Raw genomic sequence first — 22,999 nt, 5'->3', positions numbered from 1 at the left:
TCCACCTCCCTACTGAACACTGGGTCATCTAATGTCTCGGGACGCAATGGCCATGTGGTTATTTCAGCCTTTTCTTTCGTCCAATGAAAGGTGATCAGCAACGGGTTGTGGTAGGAGAGGGTCCTAGTGAGATATTCAGTGTATGTTACAGAAGGCACTACCAATGGGGAGCACAGTATGGAATCTAGCCTAACATGAAGCTCGTGTAGTGCTGAGAAATGGGAATAATCCCTTGTCTGCGAATGATGCGACTGCCGTACATCAACCAATTGCCACCTAGCTTGCCAATCAAGCCTATACTTGGACAATCAATGAACCGGTGAATCTGGTAAGGGGGATGCGACCTGTCCTTGACCGTGTCCACTATTGAATTAAAATCTCCCAAGATTATCTGGCCCGCCAGGAAATGTGCCAGCATGCTGGACATTTGATCCAGAATCCTCGCCTGATCCATATTTGGGGCATAAATACTACATAAGGTTACCTCCCTGCCATACAAGCGCTCTTCAACACCAACAAATCTGCCCTTGCCATCTATCGTTTAAGCACCTGAAAGGGGACCCCTGCCCTGAGCCAAATCAACACCCCTTGCAAACACAGAAGATGTGCTAAAAACTTGCCCACTCCACCTACGCTGCAATGCTAGGCCCTTTGACTTAGTAAGATGTGTTTCTTGGAGCAATGCTATATGTACCCCTCCTCCTGACCAGATATACATGGACCTTGTGGCGACTTGTCATTGTGTGTAGTCCCCGTACATTCAAAGTAATACATCGCAAATCGGGTACTGCTCCCATCACAATTCCGCCACTTCTCTCCCTTAAAACCATTGAACACACCGGTGAACACCAACTCCCAACTCCCCTGCCCCCCCGCCTTACCAAGAACCCAACCCTCCTCAACTCCCCCACCCTACCAAGAACAAGTCCTAAAACAAAATTGTTAGTCTCCATCTAAACCGTTCCAACACACCTCCTAACTAATCCCAGCAGTAGTCTCCGCAGGCATGCCTTGAGGGCAACAGGGGTGGGGTGGGTGGGGCCTAGTGCCAATGTGTGACCGCTCTCGCTAATTAAATATGATCATGTAAGTTATTGCCTGGTGAAAATTGGCGAACACGATTTGGTAAGGCCCACTTACTCTGCTGGTAGTACACATCAGTTTCTCCAAGCCTACTGAGCAATTCCTTTAATTAGTAAAAAAGAACTGTGAGAATGTCCGTCTATATGTGTCTTTGCTGGAAAACAAATGCTTTGACAATCCCTGTTCATCTTCAGAATCAGGCGTAGTTTTGAGGAGCTAGTTCAAACATTCCCCCTCCTTGGCTTAAGAGACTTAGAAGGGCTTTAATTTGATTCCCAACACCCAGGGCCTTTTAAGTAGGTACAATGCCCTCACTTATAGTACCTCTTGCTAGAGCATGATTAACTCGTCAAAGTGGCTTTAACTCTGTGGGTTTCTCTGTATCAATAGATAATGGGTCCTTGCACGCGGATTAGAATTTAAGGGTTTATAATATTGGTGATTGGATGAAGGTGCCATGGCCCATACCTCGCACTACAGACCAAAATATAATCAAATTCAAAGGGCCTCATGGGAGATCTCATGGCCAGAGGCATGCCTTATCAGCAGTAGGATACTAAAACTCAAGAAGCCGACTGGACAATCTAGCCATGAAACGTGTTTTCAAACTGGAGGTTTGAGATGCAAGCTTTGTTTTGCTGTGAAAGGCTTTACTTGGCATTTTGATATATTTGAGATGGTAGCTGGGCTGTAATTCATTTTGTTGCACATGGCCCTACTCCTAAAGTCCAACCTGTGGTATTGCCTTCAAATCTTTTTTTACTTTTTTCTTTTTTCAAGGAATTGTTTGACTTGGAAGCTTGAGCTTAAAGTTGGTTGGCTTACCCTTAGGTTTTGGAAAAGGAGACGGTCTGCAGAGAACTGCTAGTTTAATATGGTACGGACTACTTTTCACTCCATGGGTAGCTATGATGCTCAGGAGTATTGGGACAGTGGTGGACTGAATGGCTTGCAGTGTTCACACAAACTGAAGTAAATCTCCTTTTTAAAAACTTTTTTTTAAGACGTTTTGCCAACACTTATGGGGCAAACTGGTCAGGTGCAACCTAGCACTGCTGGAACCAGAGGGCAAGTTCTTACGAGGTGGTAAATTTAGTACGTAAGTGAATAATAGGCTGTACATTATTTACCACCCTTAAATGACACAAATGCTGTATGACATATTGGGCATGGATTAAGGTGCTTGTATTTATACTGCAGTATGCAGAAATTTCTACTGTGCGCTTCAAAGTAAACATTTGGCGCAATGAGCACCAATCTTTGGTTTCATATTACTCTTGATGAATTTGTTAAATCTTGATTATATTGACCAATTGTGAATATATTTGAAAAGTTTGCAATTTTTATATTGTTTAGTTTGTAGGTTCTTGTCAAATTTATCGGGTTTTTTCCTTTTTCTTAAAGTTGCTCAAAACCTTTAACCCGGAGTACTAAAATCATACTTTTTCCATGCAGGAGGATGAGGACAAGGACGGTGTTGCAGTAGAGCCTGAGGCTGGTGAGGAATGCTACACTTTCAAGTTTTCTAGTGAAGCTCAAGGTTGCTTTAATTTCTAAACTGGACAGAAATTGCAAAGTTGACTTTTCATGGAAATTGGAGGATTGTAGTCAAGTGAATCTTCTTGCGCAGCACTTTGTATTTCTTGTCAATGCACTTGGAGATGACTTTTGTTCTCTTGTGAATTAATAAAGGTGGTTTTGCATAATCGTGTTATTATTTTGTTAGGATGGCATAGAAGTTAATAAAAAGAAATTTATTTTTCTCATAGAAAAACCGTTGTGGTTGCCCCAACACCTACCTAGCCAAGTCTGTGTGGAATGAAATTAGACCTGATACTGATTAAGTATCACTCTAGTATGCTGCGGTCTTATCCCGCGTTCCTTTCATTACAACACTCTTCCAATATGCTTTGAACTTTCCCCACTCAACGTATTTGTAATGGGAAGCTGTATAACTATCCTGTGTTGTAAACCACTTCCATTCTCCAAGAATACACAAACTGATTCCTAAGTTACAGAAACCAACGTTGTTACTGTCTACTGAATAAAGTGCTTCCAATTCAAAGCATTCTTGCAGATGCCAGATTAGTGTTGATCTTCCTTCCATTGGAAGGCTCTTGTCTTGTGTACCTCATCCAAAAAGACCCTCCTATTGACAATTTGATCCTAGCATTGTGTGACCCCATATCTGCAGTTTGGCATAATTCTATACAAATTCAGAGGAGAGGAGTTGGCCTAAGTGCTAGGGCGGTTGACCTCTAATCTGGGGAACCAGGTTCGTGTCTCAGCAATGACGCTGAACAACCTGTGATTCTGGGCAAATCACTTAATCTCCCCTTGCATAACACAAATGAATGTTATATGTAACACAACTGGTGCTATGTAAAGCGTTCTGATACCAGATACCTTTTAGTCAAGTTTGCGCTATATAAAACTCTGTGTAAAAAATAAAAATAAAGAACTATTGTGAGGTTAAGAGCCCATATGTATAGATAAGTCTCCTTCGTGGTACTTAAAATAACCTGCTTCACCAACCTGCCCAATCCCAGATCTGAATTGACTACCAGTGCTCCACTCGACCATTCACTTTCACAAAGCATGAGTATTCTCTCTCTAGGCAGGTCACCTTTCCATAGTTGTAGGATGGAAACCACTCATTGGTATTGGTTTAGACTGCTCAACCAGCCCCTGGTATTGACAATATTTTTGTCTTGGGGACAAGCCCAGAACTGGGGTGCAAGACAAACTTCAGTGTTGTCATTATCTGTATCTCTCATACTTTGGATTAGACACCATATAGCCCTTAACTCCCCCCCCCCCCTTCCTTCCAGTGGTGGAGGTTTCCTCTCTGGTAAACCCATATAGATTGTTAACTTCCCTGTACTCCAACTTCAGCTGGTGCAAATGGGGCCCACTTCCTGTTCTTCCTCTCACTCCAGGGGGCTCAAACAGATCATTGGATAAATGAATTGAAACTCCCTGAAGTGTCGGACGGCAGGGTAGAAGTGTGCACTACTCCCAGCCGCGGCCTGTGCAGCCAAGTGATGGGGTTTTTCAGACTATGGGAAAATTATGGAATTTTCCCTCATGGTCGTCTGTCTAATTCCTGCCCCAATGCTCTTACCTGCATAGGCTGCGGCTGACTAATCTAGTTCTCACAAACTCCAATAAAGTTCTCTAACATAGTGGGGGCATTCAGAAGATTAACCTTGGGAGGAGTGGGGGCATTCAGAAGATTAACCTTGGGAGGTAATTCCCGATGAACCTGTAGGAAGGTGGCTATCTGACTAAATGGTTACCCCAATTTTTTTGGTCTGCCTTTTTAGCTGGTTTTCGACTTAGCCTGGGGCCCTGATTGGGAGGATCCCAGGACAACTATCTGCTATCACTGTAAAATGGACTCATGTACTTTAGGTACATCTCCAATTGGGTATTTGGTCACCTTATGATCCCCTGTATAGTGTACCATAGGTACCCAGGGCATAGGTGCATCAAAGGCCTACCAAGGGCTTCACCATGTATTATGCCACCCCTGGCTGGCCATCCACATTGACACAGCTGGCTGATCACTCAGCAGGGGCAAGGTCGTGTAATCACCCCTTGCTTTGGTGTAGTATCCCTACACCTACCATTACATATAGACACATGTATACCTATAAGTCACTCCTATGGCAGGCCTTAACAATCCTGAATGCAGAGTGCTTGGCTTTATGTGAGATGAGGCTCTAGCATGAGCTGAGCCTGTCTGCAGCTTTCTGAACCATGTCCTTATAGCTGTTATATGATATAGCCATACCATATACTCTGAAGTGCATTATAATCCTCGCGGTTGAATGCTAACTTTGGTTTGATCAAAACATGTCGTGTAAGGTGTCATACGCTTTGGAATACTGCCCCCTTGTCAGTTCTGGTGAGTGGGGTAGAATTCCACCCTTTTAGAGGGAGAAGACATGTTGTTCCTGTTAATCCTGGTTAAAGTTAACCAGAGCCTCAGCATCACAAAATGGATGATGCTGCCACAGACACAAGTCTGACCTCCTGCTGCTGGGAGTCCTTCCAGCGAGGGAGGCTTGGACAATAGATTTCCTGCCTTGGGAGGTGCTAGCACCACCCCAGACAGGCCATAGTGTATTGGGGCAGGGAGTGCTAAATGAAATTAGACACTGCCTGGTGCACACAAGGTGCACCATGTATAGCCCGGTTCAAACCATTGCTGGGGCACTCCAGCCCCACCTCTGGCGCGAAACTGGACAAAGGGTACGGGGTGTAACCACCCCCTTCCCTGGTCCCACTCATAGGAAGGACCTAGCAGGTAATCCAGCCCCTCTGATTAGTATATAGGTAGGAGCTGAGTCCTGAGACTTTAGATTATCCTGAACTGAAACTTGAAATGACCCTGTGGACCTTCGACATTCTACTGCAACTAGAAGGCTGAAGAATCTCTCTTGTGGTTAAGGAGTGACCACCCTGTGCAAACAGGCACCATCCAGCGATCCGTGGTTTGCTTTGCCGACGCTCCCGCCGGAGCCCGAGAACAGAGCCCGACAAGGTGGACTTCCAGATGACTTTGACCCAGATCCACAGCAAAGCTGAGAGATGTGGGACCGGCCATATTGGAAAACTTGCTACTTGTGCAGCTTCTGAGGCACCCTCGAAGTTGTGCATTAGGGATTGAGAAGCCCCAGCCTCGAGCACTTTTTGCACCAAAGCACAGCCCTCCACACTCCACGAGTGCCGCGTGGGAGCTGCTTGTACTTTTGTGCTCGACACGTCTGTCCGGTCACTTGCCCGTTGGCTAGTGGCCTCTGTGACAACAAACCTTTGAATTTACACTGCTTGCTCCAGGCTTGCCCCTGCTTCCCTTAAAAGAAGCCCCCCCAAGACCTTGCTGGTCTGCAACAGAAGCGAGCTTCGATCCCTGTGTGGGTTGACTTTGCCAAGGCTTGTTTACTCCAATCCAGAAGCCGACACCGCTATCAGCAAGATCCTTTGTGAGACAGTCCGTATCAGCTCCTGGTCATCGTCGACACCTCTTGGTCCATGTGGCTGCAGAGACAATCTTCATGACATCACCTGATTGCTTCACATTGCCTGGTTCCTTCCTGGTCACTGGCTAGTGACCCAGACTCTGTCCCCTCTGCTTTCAGGTACTCTTCATCCTCAAACCGCCCTTAGATCTAACTGGACACTTCTCTCCTGGTCGCCTGCAGCATCTTTTCACAGGTCTCCATAGGATTCAGCAACGAAACCTGATACAACTTGACACCTATGCACCTGGCTCCTGTGGGTGAGGTTACGGGAGTACTCCAGTGCTCCTGTGGGTATTGACTATCCAAGTGTCCTAGTTATCAGTAGCTCTCTCCTAGTCCATCCGGAAGTGTCCTAAATCAACTAGTTTCTAACTCATGTGTTCCCATTCTATTCCTATGAGAACATGCATGTGTGTGAAGACACTGCACATGCGTTGCGTGGGCCTCCTGCTTCCAAACCTTTGGTAGTTCAGTGTAGCCCCAGCGATGCCCTAGGCCTACTCCCTGTTTGTGATGTGGTTCTTATACCACTATTTAAGTATATGGTTTGCAACACCCCTAGGGCTCGACTGTATTTTGTGCAACTTATTGTATGATAATTGAGTATCTTGTTATGTGCTTGTGCCTCTGACCTCAGAGTTCAGAGGGGTTGTGTTAGTAAAAAACCAGTGTGGTGTCCTTGGTATTAAAGGGGTTACAAATGGTAAAACAGCTGGCTTCCCATGCTCTCTGAAGTTTAAGCCTAAGACTGCTTTGTCCATGCTACCACTAGGATAGCTAGTCTATAATGTTGACTTTACAACCATCACCATAAGGGTTGTTTGGACTGATACAGGGTGCCCACTAGAATAGTGAACATCACATATCAGGCCAACTTCTCACAGAACCCCTCCCCCGCCCTAGTTACTATGCAGATCAATGTCCCCGGGGAAATTGAATGTTTTTATTTTCTGTTTAGTGAGGAAACAGAAATTTTAGGTAGTCAGTGTGTCCCCTCCCTCTCACCCTATCCACGTACCTATGCCCCATGTGTATCCATGTTAGTATGTAATTCCCTTCCCGTGCCTGTCATAATAATGCCCCTGCATTTCCGTCTAATGTTAGCATGTCAGTTATTAGGCCTTCCATGAATGTAATGTTAATTCTGCACTGAGGCCTACGTTGCCAATGCATTTACATGGTACACGTTTAAATATATCGAAGCACACGTTTTTGTGGCCCAGCCGAGCCAGGCCCTGAATTCAGGCTCCGAGCCTCTTCTGTCTCTGAAAGCTGCAGTTTAGGTATGCATCCATGACCTCTACCTTACTCCCTGCCCAGCCGAGAGGTGCCCGGCCTGGCCTGCCTGCCAAGACGATATTTTGCCTAGTTATCTGCTCAGCCTCCGCAAAAAAACACATTCCAGTCTAGTGAAATAGGTAAACATACTTCCGCCTGCAGAGCATAGGGCCTAGCCTTCCTGTCTCCATGCAAGTGATTTACTGAACCCGTTGCCATAGTAGGCCCATGGCCCCACGCAATCCACGAAGAAATATATGCACAAACTAGCATTTAGTGATGAACGGCCTCTGCTCGAGACTTTTACTTCAGACAATACATCCTCCAAACACAAGATTTCAGATATGCCAAAGGTGCAGGTCGTTCTGACATCCCAGACTCCTCTACTAGTGCTAAAGTCCACCGCCCAGCTCTCTCCAGTTACACGTCAATTCCACGTCATGATCAGTTACGCGCACATGTAGGGTAAAGGTTTCTGCTGACCCTGCAGACCTCCTCTATGTATCCTCCCACCTATGACACATCTATGACTCATCAAGTGCACACCCACGCGTGCCCCTCCGTACACGCCTTCTTTTACGCCCATATGTTCTCTTTTCACTTGCTCCGCCTGGAGTGTTCCGCCTACTGTATTCATTGCAATTATGTGGTTTTACTATATATATTGTGTGATGTTAATAAAACGGTAGATATCCCTTCCTGAACCTTAGTGGTAATGGAACCAGATTCTCAATGACTCGAGTCATTCTAATTAAAGCCCTTTTGACTCAGATACCACGGACTCTGCCTCATTTTATGAGCTATCCTTATTGTTATTAATGTATCGAAAAATGTCCGGGTAATTTTATTTACCACATAATTCTGGCACCCGAACAGGGACGAGTCCCCTTCCCCACGCGCCAGCGATGTAAGCGCAGCCCCCTGACCCCTTCTACAGCCGTGACAGACCCATACTGTTCACATCCGCGGGTTTTCCTGCTAAACTCCCTCAGGCCCACGGTGGAGACGGAGACTGCGATCAGGCACCCATACGAGGCGGTGAGGATTGCAGACTGTCCCGACCAGAGCCCAAGCCGAGAGAGCAAGGTCCGAGGTATCCGGAGGCCCACCTGTTCCGAGGCGCATGCGCAGCAAGAAGCTGTAGCAGTCCAGTCCAGTATCGAGATTCCGAGGCCTTCAGATTTGCTTCCCGGTGAGTACCGTTGTTGGGAACGCATGTAGACGGGTTCATTTATTTGAGCCCGGTCAAGACGGGTCTGGGTACACAGATCCGGTAAAGACGTGTCCATTTAGGTGGATGCGGTATGATGTGTCTCTTTATGAGACCGGTATGACTGTACTGTTCCAGCAGTGCATCCAGTATAGTATTGTATTTTTGAATTATTCAGAATTGTGTTATTCTATGTACTAGGTAGTATCTGTTGGCAATGTTTTAATGTTGTGGTATGAATGATTGTTTGCAGTCCATCGTTGTGCTTATTGTGTTTTCGTTCAAGCTAGTTCAAACATGCTGCTGTTTTCGAAATTACGTCAGATAGGAACCAGGAAAGGGATACTCGAAGAGGCAGTTCCCGTCCCGCCTAGGGACACTCCCGGACACTTTATGTATCATAAACATGGCTTAGATGCCATACTGTACTTTAGATTTATGGGTAGATTACACAAAGGATCTGGAAGAGAAATCTAGATGGCCTGTCTCAGGGACATGGGATGCTGATTGCATCATGAGAGTAGAGGAAGCACTGTGGAAAAAGAAAGCCAGACAATCCCAGAAAGATGCCAGAGAATTGTGGCGTAAAGAAGCACATAGAAAAACAGAGAAAGAAATTAAGAAAGCAGAGAAGTAGAGAAACATCAGAAAAAGCCCAAGAAAAAGAACTACTAGAAGAAGGTGAACGGGTTAGAGCAGAACAATTGGACAGACAAAGAAATGCCCTTATTAAAGGCATGTATCCCCTCCTCGCCGAGGGCCTACCTAAAGTGACCCTGGAAGTACCCATTAATTTGCCGCCACCACTGATCCCGACTAAACTCCGTAATCATAAACAGACCGCAGCGGACATTTTTCTTTCCTCCTATTTAGATGACGCTGCTTCAGAGTATGTAAATGTAAATGTGCCTCCTACTAATCCTCCTTCCAACCCTATCAATAATACTAACCCCCCCCCCCACCAATCCTTTCCGCCCAGCACCTGTAGTACAAGATCAACCCGCATTACCAGCGACAGCGCTGCCAGTAAAAGCCGATTCAAGCCTAGGCGATTCCAGTCTAGGAGCATCGGGAGGGGGGCCCTCTCGAGATGCGACGCACACCCCACCACCATTAAAACGATCATCACTACGAGATTTAGCACTACAGCACACGCCAAAACCAGCTACATACCAATCCCTTACAGTGCCTTACTGATTGTATATATGATCCAGTACCAGGGGAGGGTCCAATGATTATATACTCAGTACGATTAAGACGCGTTGCAGACTATTTGCTTATTCTACCAGGCATGAGGGACCATTTAGACCAAATATACCACTTCATTAGAACAGGGGAGGGACCTGAAAGTATACAAGAGGCCATGGCAAATAGAAAAGTGGAGCTTCAACGTATGCTCCTACAGTTTTTGATTAATTGTTTGATCAGGGAACAAGATCAGCCAAATAATGAAGTAACTAAAGGTATGATAAATTGGAGTGACAACATAGCTGCTGGTAAACATGATAAACAGAGTTGTGTAGAAGCAATGTACAGGAAAATTCGTAAAGAAATCCTTGAGATACACAAGAGAGAGCAAGCCGAGAGAAGCCGAGAAAGAGGATGACGAAGATTCAGAGGACGATGATTCAGTAACTGAGGACACAAGTAAAATACAATACGTAGGTAGGGCAAGACCGTTTGATAGACCCATACGCCTAGAATATAAGAAACTTTCTCTCTCTCCCATACCAGAACAATATTCCCTTGAACACATATTCCAAGCCACTGACCAAGCACTGAAGAAACGAGTAGGGAGTAGCGAGCTTAGTACTATGCATGAACAGGAACTAGCCCGGTCAGCAGTTCAATGGGCTGGTAATTCTAACATATATAAGGATGACATAGTAGCGCAAACATTTTTGAGTCTTCCTCCGGAAGAACAGCGTTTAGCTGGTATTTACATGATTCAACATCTCATCACACTGTACGAGAGTCAGCATTCTGATCCAGGTCCCCTGTATAAATTATTGGACGATTTACTCCTAGCAAGATGGAGAGGTCTAGGTACCGAATTAATTAATGTCATTCTAGATCAACGACATAAATACATGACATTCCTGACCCCACAATTGATTTCTGTTCCACACCGAGAAAGAAAGACCTTTTACATAGACAGACAGAATCCCCTACGAGAGGTTCATCCCGTTAGAACAACTGGGGGTGAGCTTCAACGAGTATACGTTTACACACCGTTAACGAAAATGGAATTATTGGAAATGAAAAAATTACTGCCCTGTCATGATAAAGACCCAGCAGGGTTCCACCGTGAGTTAAAAGACATGCACCGCATGGGGGAGTATACATATGCTGATACGATTAAAATGTTGAAAGTCCTGTTACCAGCAGGCATTTACGAAAAACTGAAAGAAAAAGAATGGGAGGTGGGAGAGAAAAAGATTAACTGGGCAGAATTAGAAGACGAGGATAATACACGAACCCCTGGTACTGGTCTCGGGGATAAAGCTAAAGAATTACCTGAGCTATTGATACAAGTTTTGCCGAGATTATTGACTACCAAAAAGGAAGATTAGGATGCTATTTCACCCTGCAAACAGAAACAAGATGAAGACACTAGTGATTTCTATTCTAGATTTGAAAAATGTTTTATTATTAATAGCGGCCTGAAGACAAGTAGTGAATCGTACCCACATCTTTTTGTGACCAAATTAGTAGAGAATTCCTTACCGCAGATCAAAAATAGAGTACTGAAGGTTGAGAGTACCTGGCAAGCTAATAGCCCTTCCCAAATGTTACAAATGTTACAGTACCACCAGAACCGTATTAGAGAAGAACAGGAATACGAAAAGAGACGCATGAAAGACACGAAAATGAAAGTATTAGTTGCTCAATCAGTTCCAGCCGCCGATGGCCAGAGAGGACGCGGCACCTGTCAAAGGGAACTGCAACTACTGCAAACAGCCAGGTCACTATATAAATGAATGTGCTGTCTTGAAACACAATATAGCTACAGGCAAGACGAAAGAAAGACCGCGTCCTCCTAGACAGGAACACATCCTGCTGAACACGCAACCTCCACAGAACGCGCAACAGACAGTAGCTGTACCCCAACCCATTGCTGCCACACAACATGTCACGCAACAAATGTACCAATACGCACAGTCAGATTACCCAGATTACCAACAGTACTCATGAAACAGCCTAGAGAGGGAGGTTGGCTTGCCCCTTATCGAGGTTCCTGTAGATCAAGAGGGTCCCTATGTGCATAGTCATGTATTGGGGAAAGACAGAAAATTCCTGATTGACACAGGGGCGAGCAGAACTACCATCCGTCATGACTAGGTCCCAGGGGCACCCCTCTCAGGCTCACGGAATATTTCCCTGGGATTTTCAGGAAAGCCTATTGTTAACGAAGTGTCAAAGCCAGTTTCCCTAGAAGTTGGTCCATTGTCCCGCACTACAGACTTGTTGCTTACGAAATCATGTCCAGAGAACTTGCTTGGTATAAAAACGTTGAAAGAGCTAGGAGCAGTGATTTGTTGTTCTCCGGAAGGAGTGAGATTGTTTTTACGTGATTTTAAAGGTCATTATGTGTTGAGAGATTTTGATCCCACACTTCAGAAAGTACCACAGCATTTATGGGCGCAAGGTCCGACTGATGTAGGTTACATGCACATTACACCATACCGTGTCACACTCAAGCAAGGAGTTGTACTGCCACGAATCCGACAATACAAGTTACCACCTGAGGCTGTAGTAGCCTTACTGAAAATTGTTGACAAACTCATTGCACAAGGAGTGGTTGTAGAAACTGACTCCAATGTATGTAATTCTCCTATCATTCCGATTCTTAAACGAACTGACCCAAATGCACCACCGGTTTACAGACTAGTGATTGACCTCCGGGAACTGAACAAATGCATATACCCCAGTACCCAGTGGTCCCAGACATTTCTTCACTATTGACTGCAATTGATTCCGAAGCAGCGTTCTTTACTGTCATAGATCTCAAGAACTCCTTCTTTAGTGTCCCAATCCATCCGGAAAGCCAGTACCTTTTCGGATTCTGTTTAAATGGCCGAAGCTTCGAATTTGCGAGGGCTCCTCAAGGGTTCACAGAAAGCCCTAGTATTTACAGTAAAGCACTAAAACGACAACTAGACAGTATTCACATGCATACTGACACTGCACTGCTCCAATATGTTGATGATCTGTTGATCACAGCACGGACAGAACGAGACTGCGAACGTGCATCACTGACAGTCTTATACTTCCTGGCAGAAAAGAGGCACAAAGTGTCCCCTTCAAAGCTAAAGTTCTGTGCCCAGCAAGTGGTATACCTTGGACACTTGCTGTCCAAGAGGGGTAGACAGTTGACACCTGACCGAATTCAGTTAATTGCACATCTTCCACAGCCCAAGACACAAAAGGAAGTACGGGCCTTCATTGGCCTCACTTCTTACTGTAGACAATGGATTCCCCAGTACGCATATCTAGCCAAACCACTCATACAGTTGACAACACAGGAGGCAGCGACTTCGACTGTCCTCCCTTGGACTCGGGAACATACACTTGCTTTTGATAAACTGAAGAAAGCTCTGTCAAGCACCAGTTTTAGCGACACCATGTTACAGCAAACCTTTTACACTTTTTGTCACTGAACGCGATGGCACAGCATTATCTGTTCTCACACAAGATCAAGCAGGAAAACACAAGCCTTGTGCTTACTTTTCTGGTACATTGGATCCAGTGGCCCAGGCTCTGCCTGCGTGCCTAAAATCAGTTGCAGCAACAGCTCTAGCAATAAGACAGAGCGATTCCATAGTGTTAGGACATCTCCTGACAGTACAGGTTCCACGCTCAGTGGAAGTTCTCTTAAACAGGACACAGACACAACACTTGACCATAGCAAGACTGACAGGATATGAATTGACACTGTTCCAACCACACATAGAGATCAGACGCTGCAATACCTTAAATACTGCTACACTTTTGCCCTCGAGCACAGCAGACCCTACACCACATGACTGTGGAAGTCATTAACACAGTGACAAAGCCAAGACAAGACTTGACAGATCTTGCATTGCCCGACCCAGACCTGACACTTTATGTGGATGGTTCATGTATGAGAACAAGCACAGGAGAGTTAGTGGCCGCGTATGCAGTGACCACCGATACTGAAGTCATAGAAACACGACGAATTGACACCTTGTCTGCCCAAGCAGCAGAGCTCATTGCTCTGACCCAAGCCTGTATACGAGCCAAGAACCTGAAAGTAAACATATACACAGATTCACAGTACGCGTTTGGAGTCGTTCACGACTTCGGTGTCATCTGGCAAGAGGTTTTCTGACCTCTCATGGAGCCAAAATACAGCATGGTCCCCTTATTCAAGCTCTGTTAGATGCAATACACTTGCCTACAGCAATAGCCATCATGAAGTGCAAAGCACATACAAAAGTCACTGACACTATCACCCAGGGTAACGACCTGGCAGATCGAACAGCTAAACTTACAGCACAGACTCAAACAGACATTCCAGTTGACACGACAAAGACTGATGGATCATCACTGACGAATTGCATGACCGTCAGGGATCCCTCACAAGATGTACTCGACATACAGACACATGCCACTCCAGACGAAATCAAGAAATGGACTGAACAAGGAGGGGTCCAGACAGATCAGGGATGGATGACAAAAGGCAAAGCCACATGGTTTCTCCCCGACTCCATGGTTCAAGTTATCATAAATACAGCACATAGTCCAGCAAACTTAGGAGAAAAAGCCATGTTAGACAGTATACAAAACATCTGGTTCAAGCATTTACGTGCAGCAGCAAAACAGAAAGTGCGTACCTGCATGATCTGTTGTCAGTTCAATCCAGGCAAAGGCATTCCCGTGGAACAAGGTGGATTTCATCCTCCTGACCACCCTTTTGAAGTCCTCCAGATGGATTATATTCAGATGGACAGATGTCGAGGATTCAAGTATGTCCTCGTAGTTGTATGTGCCTTATCTAGATGGACAGAAGCATACCCAGTCCCAGATTACACTGCTGTGACCACTGCCAAGCAGTTGGTCCGTGAATTCTTTCCGCGATACGGCTTGCCCCGTGTCGTGTACTCAGATAATGGACAGCCATTCTCTTCTGAATTGATGAAACAAGTATCTCTCCTGTTAGAGTACCAGTGGAAATTCCATTGCGTATGACACCCAGAGGCAGCAGGCCTCGTCGAGAGACACAATCGTACTCTAAAAACACGACTAGCGAAGGTCTGTAAAGAAAAAGGCGTGGATTGGATGGTAGCCCTGCCGGTTGCCCTCTTTTACATGCGTATGGTAGCTCATTCCAGAACCGGACTATCTCCGTACGAGGTGGTTTTTGGTAGACCACCGAATATGTGGGGTACGCCTATGCCACGCAGAATCACCGATGTTGACAGTAATATGCTGACAGATTACCTGGCTTCCTTGATGTCTGCACTACTTACTTGTCGTTCACAGGTTGCCGCTGCTTTCCCCGACAACACCCAGGTGAAAAGCCACAAAATCGTTCCAGGAGATCTGGTTTGCATCCGCAACTTCGACCGTTCAAGCCCTCTGGAGCCCCGTTGGCGTGAGCCGAAGTTAGTGTTATTAACCACGAGGACCGCCGTCAAGGTCGAGGGCCGCAAGGGCTGGATCCATGCCCATCACATAAAACGATTCCATGGACTTGGCACGGTAAAGGATTCTAAGGACTGTTTCGCGAAAGTTTCTGAACTGTTCCGATATTGACACTAAACTCCCTTTGCTAGAAAAGACTCCGCAACAGGAGTACAGGTCTAAGTTATGGTCTAGTAAGTCAGACAGTGTTTAATTGTTTAAGTCCCCCTCGGGTGAAGCGGTTAGACCGGTTCCTGACATGTATAAGATCGTAGACCCAAAATGTGAGAGAGATAGACAGAAAGAAATGAAAGAAAAATACTGCAAAAATCTACGCAGCAGATGCATAGTAACTCTGATAATTATGTTTTTTCTATGTATCTCGATTATATTTATAAGCTTGACGCTACATGTTTTCTTTCCTCCTCTTGGTTCCCATGTACATTCAATGACACTGTAGAGCACACATTCAGTGACCTGACACCTCACAAACTATCCTATCGACTAGCACTGCGCAACAACACTTTCATCCGTATGTTACACCATTCCCACCAGACCAGCAATGTAACAGATTGCTGGGTATGTGGCCGACTCCCACCTTACCAGAAAATAAAGGGAGCTCTGCCCCTCTTTCCTTATCCGTTTTCGCACAATGGTTCGTGCGGAGCATGGTTTGCTTTAATGTCATCACTAGACAGTAAGTCCACAGTTTCCCAGGGCGATTGGATATGAGGAGACCTGAATACAGTTATGAATAAAGCATGTTTCCCAGACAAAGACGGTCTTCCCCAAAGGAAAGGGACCGATCTAGAAAATGAAGTGTACGAATTAGGGAATGTTTCCCTCAACCTCATGGTTCTGAACGTCCAGTCCGAGACCAATACAGGTTCACCGTTTATTACAGTCTTACCAGTGAGAGGTAAATTATGCGTTAGAAAAAATGGTTCAGTGAATCTAGGACACAGTGATTGTAATACTGTGGTCGAATTCAGTGATAAAGGAAAGTTTACTTTCAAAGCTTCCCGCCATTCCTATTTTATTTGTGGTCAGATAGCTTATGTACGTCTGCCCTTAGATTGGGATGGAACATGTTATATTGCGTTCCTACTGCCACCAGTTTTTCTAGCCCCATCCAATTATCATCGAGACTCCCGACTCGTACATGTAAGGCACAAGAGAGACCTTCCTCCAGTTATCGATTACTCTGAGTCAGCGTGGGACCAGTACAAGGATTACATTAAAGGATACTTCTGGTTCATAGGTCCCGTCCAAAATAGTAAAATAATACGCAGGTTAACAAGAACTCTTGAAGCAGTAGTGAACGAGACTACTTTTGCCTTAGGAAACTTGACCGAAGAGCAGTCTGCTATGAGACTTGTTGTTCTTCAGAACCGCCTTCTTCTTGACGCCATCCTGGCCAATAGGGGCGGAGCTTGTAGAGTGATCGGCTCCAGTTGTTGTGTTTTCATACCTAATAACGCACCATCAGTGTATGCAGCTATAACAAGACTCCATAAGATAGCCTGTGAATTGCATCAGGACCCATGGTCTTGGTCCGGTTGGCTCTGGAGTGTAATAGCAGGATGGGGCTGGACCGTACTGTCATTTTTAGGGATAGTACTGCTCATAGTATTCAGGTGCTGTCTCTGTCTGCAATGTGGCCCAGTGATTTGCGGCTTGTGTGCCACTGCTTGCATTCCCCGTCCACGTTCACGTTCCCGTGCTCGAATGAAAAAAGACAAGCAAATGATGCTAAATGAACAAATAGATGGTCTCATGAAAATAGATATATCCTAAAGGGCGCAGTAGGGGACAAGGAGGGAATGAGGAAACAGAAATTTTAGGTAGTCAGTGTGTCCCCTTCCTCTCACCCTATCAACGTACCTATGCCCCATGTGTATCCATGTTAGCATGTAATTCCCTTCCTGTGCCTGTCATAATAATGCCCCTGCATTTCCGTCTAATGTTAGCATGTCAGTTATTAGGCCTTCCATGAATGTAATGTTAATTCTGCACTGAGGCCTACGTTGCCAATGCATTTACATGGTACACGTTTAAATATCGAGAAACACACGTTTTTGTGGCCCAGCCGAGCCAGGCCCTGAATTCAGGCTCCGAGCCTCTTCTGTCTCTGAAAGCTGCAGTTTAGGTATTCATCCCTGACCTCTACCTTACTCCCTGCCCAGCCGAGAGGTGCCCGGCCTGGCCTGCCTGCCAAGACGGTATTTTGCCTACAGTTATCTGCTCAGCCTCCGCAAAAAAACACATTCCAGTCTAGTGAAATAGGTAAACATACTTCCTCCTGCAGAGCATAGGGCCTAGCCTTCCTGTCTCCATGCAAGTGATTTACTGAACCCGTTGCCATAGTAGGCCCATGGCCCCACGCAATCCACGAATAAATATATGCACAAACTAGCATTTAGTGATGAACGGCCTCTGCTCGAGAGACTTTTACTTCAGACAATACATCCTCCAAACACAAGATATCAGATATGCCAAAGGTGCAGGTCGTTCTGACATCCCAGACTCCAGACTCCTCTACTAGTGCTAAAGTCAACCCCCAGCTCTCTCCAGTTGCACGTCAATTCCACGTCATGATCAGTTACGCGCACATGCAGGGTAAAGGTTTCTGCTGACCCTGCAGACCTCCTCTATGTATCCTCCCACCTATGACACATCTATGACTCATCAAGTGCACACCCACGTGTACGCCTCCGTACACGCCTTCTTTTACGCCCATATGTTCTTATCTCTCTCTTTTCACTTGCTCCGCCTGGAGTGTTCCGCCTACTGTATTCATTGCAATTATGTGGTTTTACTATATATATTGTGTGATGATAATAAAACGGTAGATATCCCTTCCTGAACCTTAGTGGTGATGGAACCCGATTCTCAATGACTCGAGTCATTCTAATTAAAGCCCTTTTGACTCCGATACCATAGACTCTGCCTCTCATTTTATGAGCTATCCTTATTGTTATTAATGTATCGAAAAATGTCCGGGTAATTTTATTTACCACATTAGAATATATTCATTGTCTTCCTTTTCTTAGTCATACCCTTTTGACTTCTTGTGGAATTATCCACCTTAACAGCCCTGACTGGGACACCACTGAAAACGGGCACATTACGATATGAGGCAGGTAAAGTGCTGGGAATTGCAGGTTCCCGCTTCCAACGACCTACCACACCCTCCCACAGAGCTGATAAATTTCCTTTCCCAGCTTTTTCAGTGCACTTCTTAATTCCTTTTTTGAACACTGGGTAAAACCAAGTTAGTCTTTTTTTTTTCTCTTCTCTCTCCAGAGGATCCCTGGTCTGAATCCCCAAAAAGCATATTGAAACATAGCTCTTCATTGTCCAAATTGCAAGCATTTTCTCGGGGAGGCAACTTATGTAGTGGTATACCAGTTTCAACAAAAGCACCTCTAGACCCGCACCCCCACTAAAGGAACAATCCTGACATTTTTCACACCATTATCCTTAAAGGAATTCACTGTGTATTTTGGCTTGGTAAGGATAATCTTGTTTGCATTCTGTACTTCAAACAGAATTGCAGACCTTTCCAATGCCTAATTGGAACTTGACACTCCTTTCCAATAAAGACAAAATAGAAAACAGGATTTTTTCGATGGGGAAAAAATAGATCAGATTAGGCACCCTCCCCTTGGTGACATCTAACTGCATGCTTGAAATAAAGTTCATGACACAGCTCAGAAGGTGAACCCTCCTAGGGAGTATAACTACAATATAGAGGAGGAAAAGATGGACGCCGGGAGGGGGAATTAAGTAAGCTCCCTTTGTCTGGTTAGGCAAGGGATCACGATGGGGGGGGCTCACCCCTTACTCTGCATATGCCAATCAGTGTCCAGGAGAGTGAAATCTTACCCAATCATCGCCTCTGTACTGGCATGTGCTGGTGTGAACAGTAGTTTCATTTCTTGAGGTATCATCTGAAACGGAGCCCAAGTGTATTGCCCCCCCAAATAAATGGAGAACTGCAGTCTTATCAACTTGTGGGGAATTGCCTGCCTGAGCATCAGTGGAGGATTCCACTGTAGTTTAAAGAACAGTGGAAGACTGATTCCCTCCTGATCACCTCCAACCATCAGAGCACCATCCCCCTGTGAAAGCACAGTCCCGCTTAAGACACTTGTGGCATAGAGTACAGGACATAGCTAAAAGTGATGGCAGAACCATGACTAGAAATGTCTGGCACTGCTTCGGAGTCAGTTCTGAACTATTTTCGATAAAATCCAGTGATCGTTTGATGGGATTTAAAATGTTGCTGAGAACTTCTGGCAATGCAAAATAGCTTCCTTGCTTTTGCATAGAAGAGGAAGAAATGACTCTCTCGGAGTGCAATTTCTTCAGTCATCGTATTCGCACGTCATTGCACAAACTATGCCTGAAAGTCTGTCAGGCAAATAATCTGATGAAATACTGCTCACAATTGCATTCGGCAACCCCCTACAGAATAGCCTGCACCTCAATGCCACTAGAGCAGTAGATGTTCTCCAGCTATTCCACTGCCTAGGCTTCAAAAACTGACCAAATACAACCAAGTGACTAGTAGTGAACAGACTGATTGAATGAGGTGCAGAAAGCAGGCTCTCCTCCAGGGGCACAAGCTGTACAAATCCATTGACTACTGCCTCCACACAAAGGGGGCCTATGGCTCTACTGCACTTAAAATGCCTGTGAGGAACAAGATCACAAAGCCCAGCTCTGTCACTGCTGTCTGTGCCACTCTGGCCACAGCCTGGTGTCATCCTAGGCTGATAACCATTAATTCTAATGGGGTGGCCCAGTGACCCTCAGAACCTGGGATTTGTCTCACCGTTTTACAAACACTCTCCACACACCAGCAACTAAAACTGCTCCTTACTCATTCACAGGTTGTCCTATGTTTTTGTCCTGAAGAAGACCCGATACGGTTGCCAGAAAGTCTACACCATGTTTAAGGGTCGAAACGTCGACTTTGTACTCTCAACCTGTCCATACCAAGTTTCAACTGAAGAGAGAATATTTGTGTGTTGAAACTATTGATTTCAAATTATGGACTGATGTAATTTTATGTCTCTATACGTTATTGTGTCACTGCACACTATCACTCGCCTGAGCACCTTACTTCACTTGTGATTCCCATGTCATTTATGTTTTCAACAACCCATTTCTATGTTTATCTGTGATCAACTCATGACTGACATTTTGAAAAATAAGAAAAGTCTTGCAAAAGTCAAACTTTGGTGTGTTTTCATTTTCATAAACTTGTTTTTCTCTTCCTACAAATGCTCCTTTCCAGTATTTCCAAGAATAATAATGTGATGTATACAAAAAGTATTGGAAAGTAAGTGAGCCGAACAAAGAAAATGTCGTACGTCTCAACAGAACCACTGTTTTTGTATAAATCCTAGGCTGGAGTGCAAAAATGCAGAGACCAGCTCAATATAATGAACTTTCTGCCCCTGTGACTTCCAGGTGGGCAAGCTCCGGCTCTAGCAAGATGGGGCCCCGGATGTGTGCAATAGAAATCAGTTGAAAGTGCGGTGTACATGTCTTTTATAGCAGCAAGCTGCACTGGCCTAAATCTACCCGTTTCTGGTCCTACACAGAGAGGACTGTGGGCACCTAGGCCCTCACCTGCACTCAATTACAGCCATATGAGCCATCCTGCACAATTTGGACCCAGGATCTACTATGTTAAACTTGGCACGGCCAGAAGAGGTCAAGCTGGGCCTGAGCAAAAAACAGAAGAACAAAACCTATGGCTGCTGCCAAAGAGCTGCAGTGGAAGCCCTTCACTGAAGTTTGGAGCATGTGATGTCAACCCATCAGCAGAAGATCAGTTCTGTATGCAGAAATATGGTCTAGGGGTTAATCACCACTTTTTTACCTACTTTTGGCATATGTCTTCAATTATAGTGCAGAACTTAATTTTCTTCCATTCCTGCTTGCAGTCAACCAGAGAATTCCTAATATTTTATGTACCCGACTGGGGATTTTGCCTGACCTTGTCATATTTTACATTAAGTTACTGCAACTACTTTAATTTATGGCTTTGCCATTGTAATTCACATTTCCAGGGGTGGCGCCTCCGCGGTGGCGGAGTGTCAATCCTCTGGCTCAGAGCCAGCAGCAAAAAAATAAAACTTTCAGTATTTATTTTTAAGCCGCTGGCTCATCCAGTGTGTGCAGGGAGGGGTGGGGCTGATGAATGGGAGGGGGGCTAGTGCACTCCCGAAGTGCTCGTCTGTGTGCCTGTCTCGGGCTAACCAAAAACTCACATGGGCACTTGGGTTTCTTTAACCTGCCTGTATAGAACGCCCACAGACTCCCTGGTCTGAGTAGGGCGTATTTCTAGCCAGCTTGGGCTAAACACCGCGCTGCTCTGTAGCGCAGGGATTGGACAGGGAGTCTGTGACTAGCCTGCAGTGTCTGCTGGGACAAGGAAGTTCCAGTACGAAGGCGTGATGCAGCCAGCAAGTTTAACTTTTTCATATTCTTGTCATCCTGCACTTCGTCCTGCTCTCCTCACCCGCACTTCCACTTTGTGTATGTCGCAGTCGCCACTGCACATTTCATGCAATCCCCTACCTTGAATATAAATGTTACATCCAGAACGGAGGCACACACCTGGGTTTGATGGAGGGTCTAGTAGCATTTGAAATTTGATGACCTCCAAGATCCAGTAGGTTGTCTGTGCCAATGATTTATTTTATTTATTTATTTTTAGTCTTATATAGCGTGTGGTTACCCTTGGGCATCCCAGCGCTTGTCAAGGAGTCCGTCAGACCAATACGAAGCCAATCCAGCGTGTTAAGATGGGAAAAGGTGTGTTTTCAGAGCCTTCCGAAAACGAAGGATGCAAGTCTCACGATGCAGTTGCAAAGGGAGCGAATTCCAAAGGGTGGCTGTATGCACCAAGAATCTTCTGCCTCCAGTGCGAGCTTTGTGAACTCTGGGGACCTGTAGCAAAAGTTTTTGATCAGAGCGAAGAGCTCTGTTGGCTTTATAGGGCACCACTAGCTCCCTCAAAGAAGGGGGTCCTTTCCCTTGAAGAATCTTATGGGCCGAACAGAGAGCCTTAAACTTGACCCTCTCTCTCACCGGGAGCCAATGCAATGCTTCCAAGGCGGGCTTAGCTGATTGTCTCCTTGATGTATTAGTCAACAGCCTAGCCGCGGCATTTTGCACCTGCTGCAGCTTATTGAGCGTGGCTTCCGGAGCACCAAGGAATATGGCATTGCAGTAATCAAGCCTGGAGATAATTAGCCCCTGGATGAGTAACTTCCTCGATGGCAAGGGGAGGAGGGGCAAGACTTTACGGGCTGAACGAAGAAGCCCAAAACAGACCCCCGACGTTTTCTTGGCCTGAGTTTTAAAGGAGAGATCCTGCTCCAGCCATACTCCCAAGCTCTTGATCTCCTGCTTGGGGCTAGGAAGCTCCCCCAGGCAGCTGGGCCAGACGGTCAAGGGGAGAGAGGGAGTCTTGTGCCCTAACCGCATTATCTCAGTCTTGGAACCGTTTAGTTTAAGCGACGATTCACACATCCAGGTGTGTACATTGGTCAGGCATAGGCGCAGCGAGTCTGGGTTCTTCTCCAGATGAGACAATGAGACCACCAGCTGGGTATCATCAGCATAGCTGACAATTTTTATCCCAAAAGAGGCCACCACATCCTCCAGGGGGGGCCATGTAGACGTTAAACAGCGTAGGGCTCAACGAGGAGCCCTGTGGCACACCGCA

The 22,999-nt window shown here is 45.6% G+C and overlaps 1 protein-coding gene across 6 annotated transcripts in view; it reads left to right on the top strand.

The window, feature by feature from the left end:
- The window catches only part of LOC147703730 (importin subunit alpha-1-like), a 95,493-nt gene that overhangs the window by 61,960 nt on the left and 10,534 nt on the right, over window positions 1–22,999 (top strand). For 3 of the 6 annotated variants that reach the window (XM_086928959.1, XM_086928961.1, XM_086928960.1), the window contains exon 11: window positions 2,539–2,787. In XM_086928959.1, coding sequence (XP_086785085.1) covers window positions 2,539–2,640 — 102 coding nt within the window. In that variant the 3' untranslated portion in view covers window positions 2,641–2,787. Of the gene's footprint in view, window positions 1–2,538; window positions 2,789–22,999 lie in introns of those variants that run through there. The other 3 variants (XM_086928964.1, XM_086928963.1, XM_086928962.1) reach the window with 2 other exon arrangements.

The sequence above is a fragment of the Lissotriton vulgaris genome, chromosome 7 (assembly GCF_964263255.1).
Source record: "Lissotriton vulgaris chromosome 7, aLisVul1.2, whole genome shotgun sequence".
Taxonomy (NCBI): domain Eukaryota; kingdom Metazoa; phylum Chordata; class Amphibia; order Caudata; family Salamandridae; genus Lissotriton; species Lissotriton vulgaris.
The sequence above is the reverse complement of the archived record's forward strand: the minus strand, read 5'-3'. Positions and strand labels throughout refer to the sequence as shown.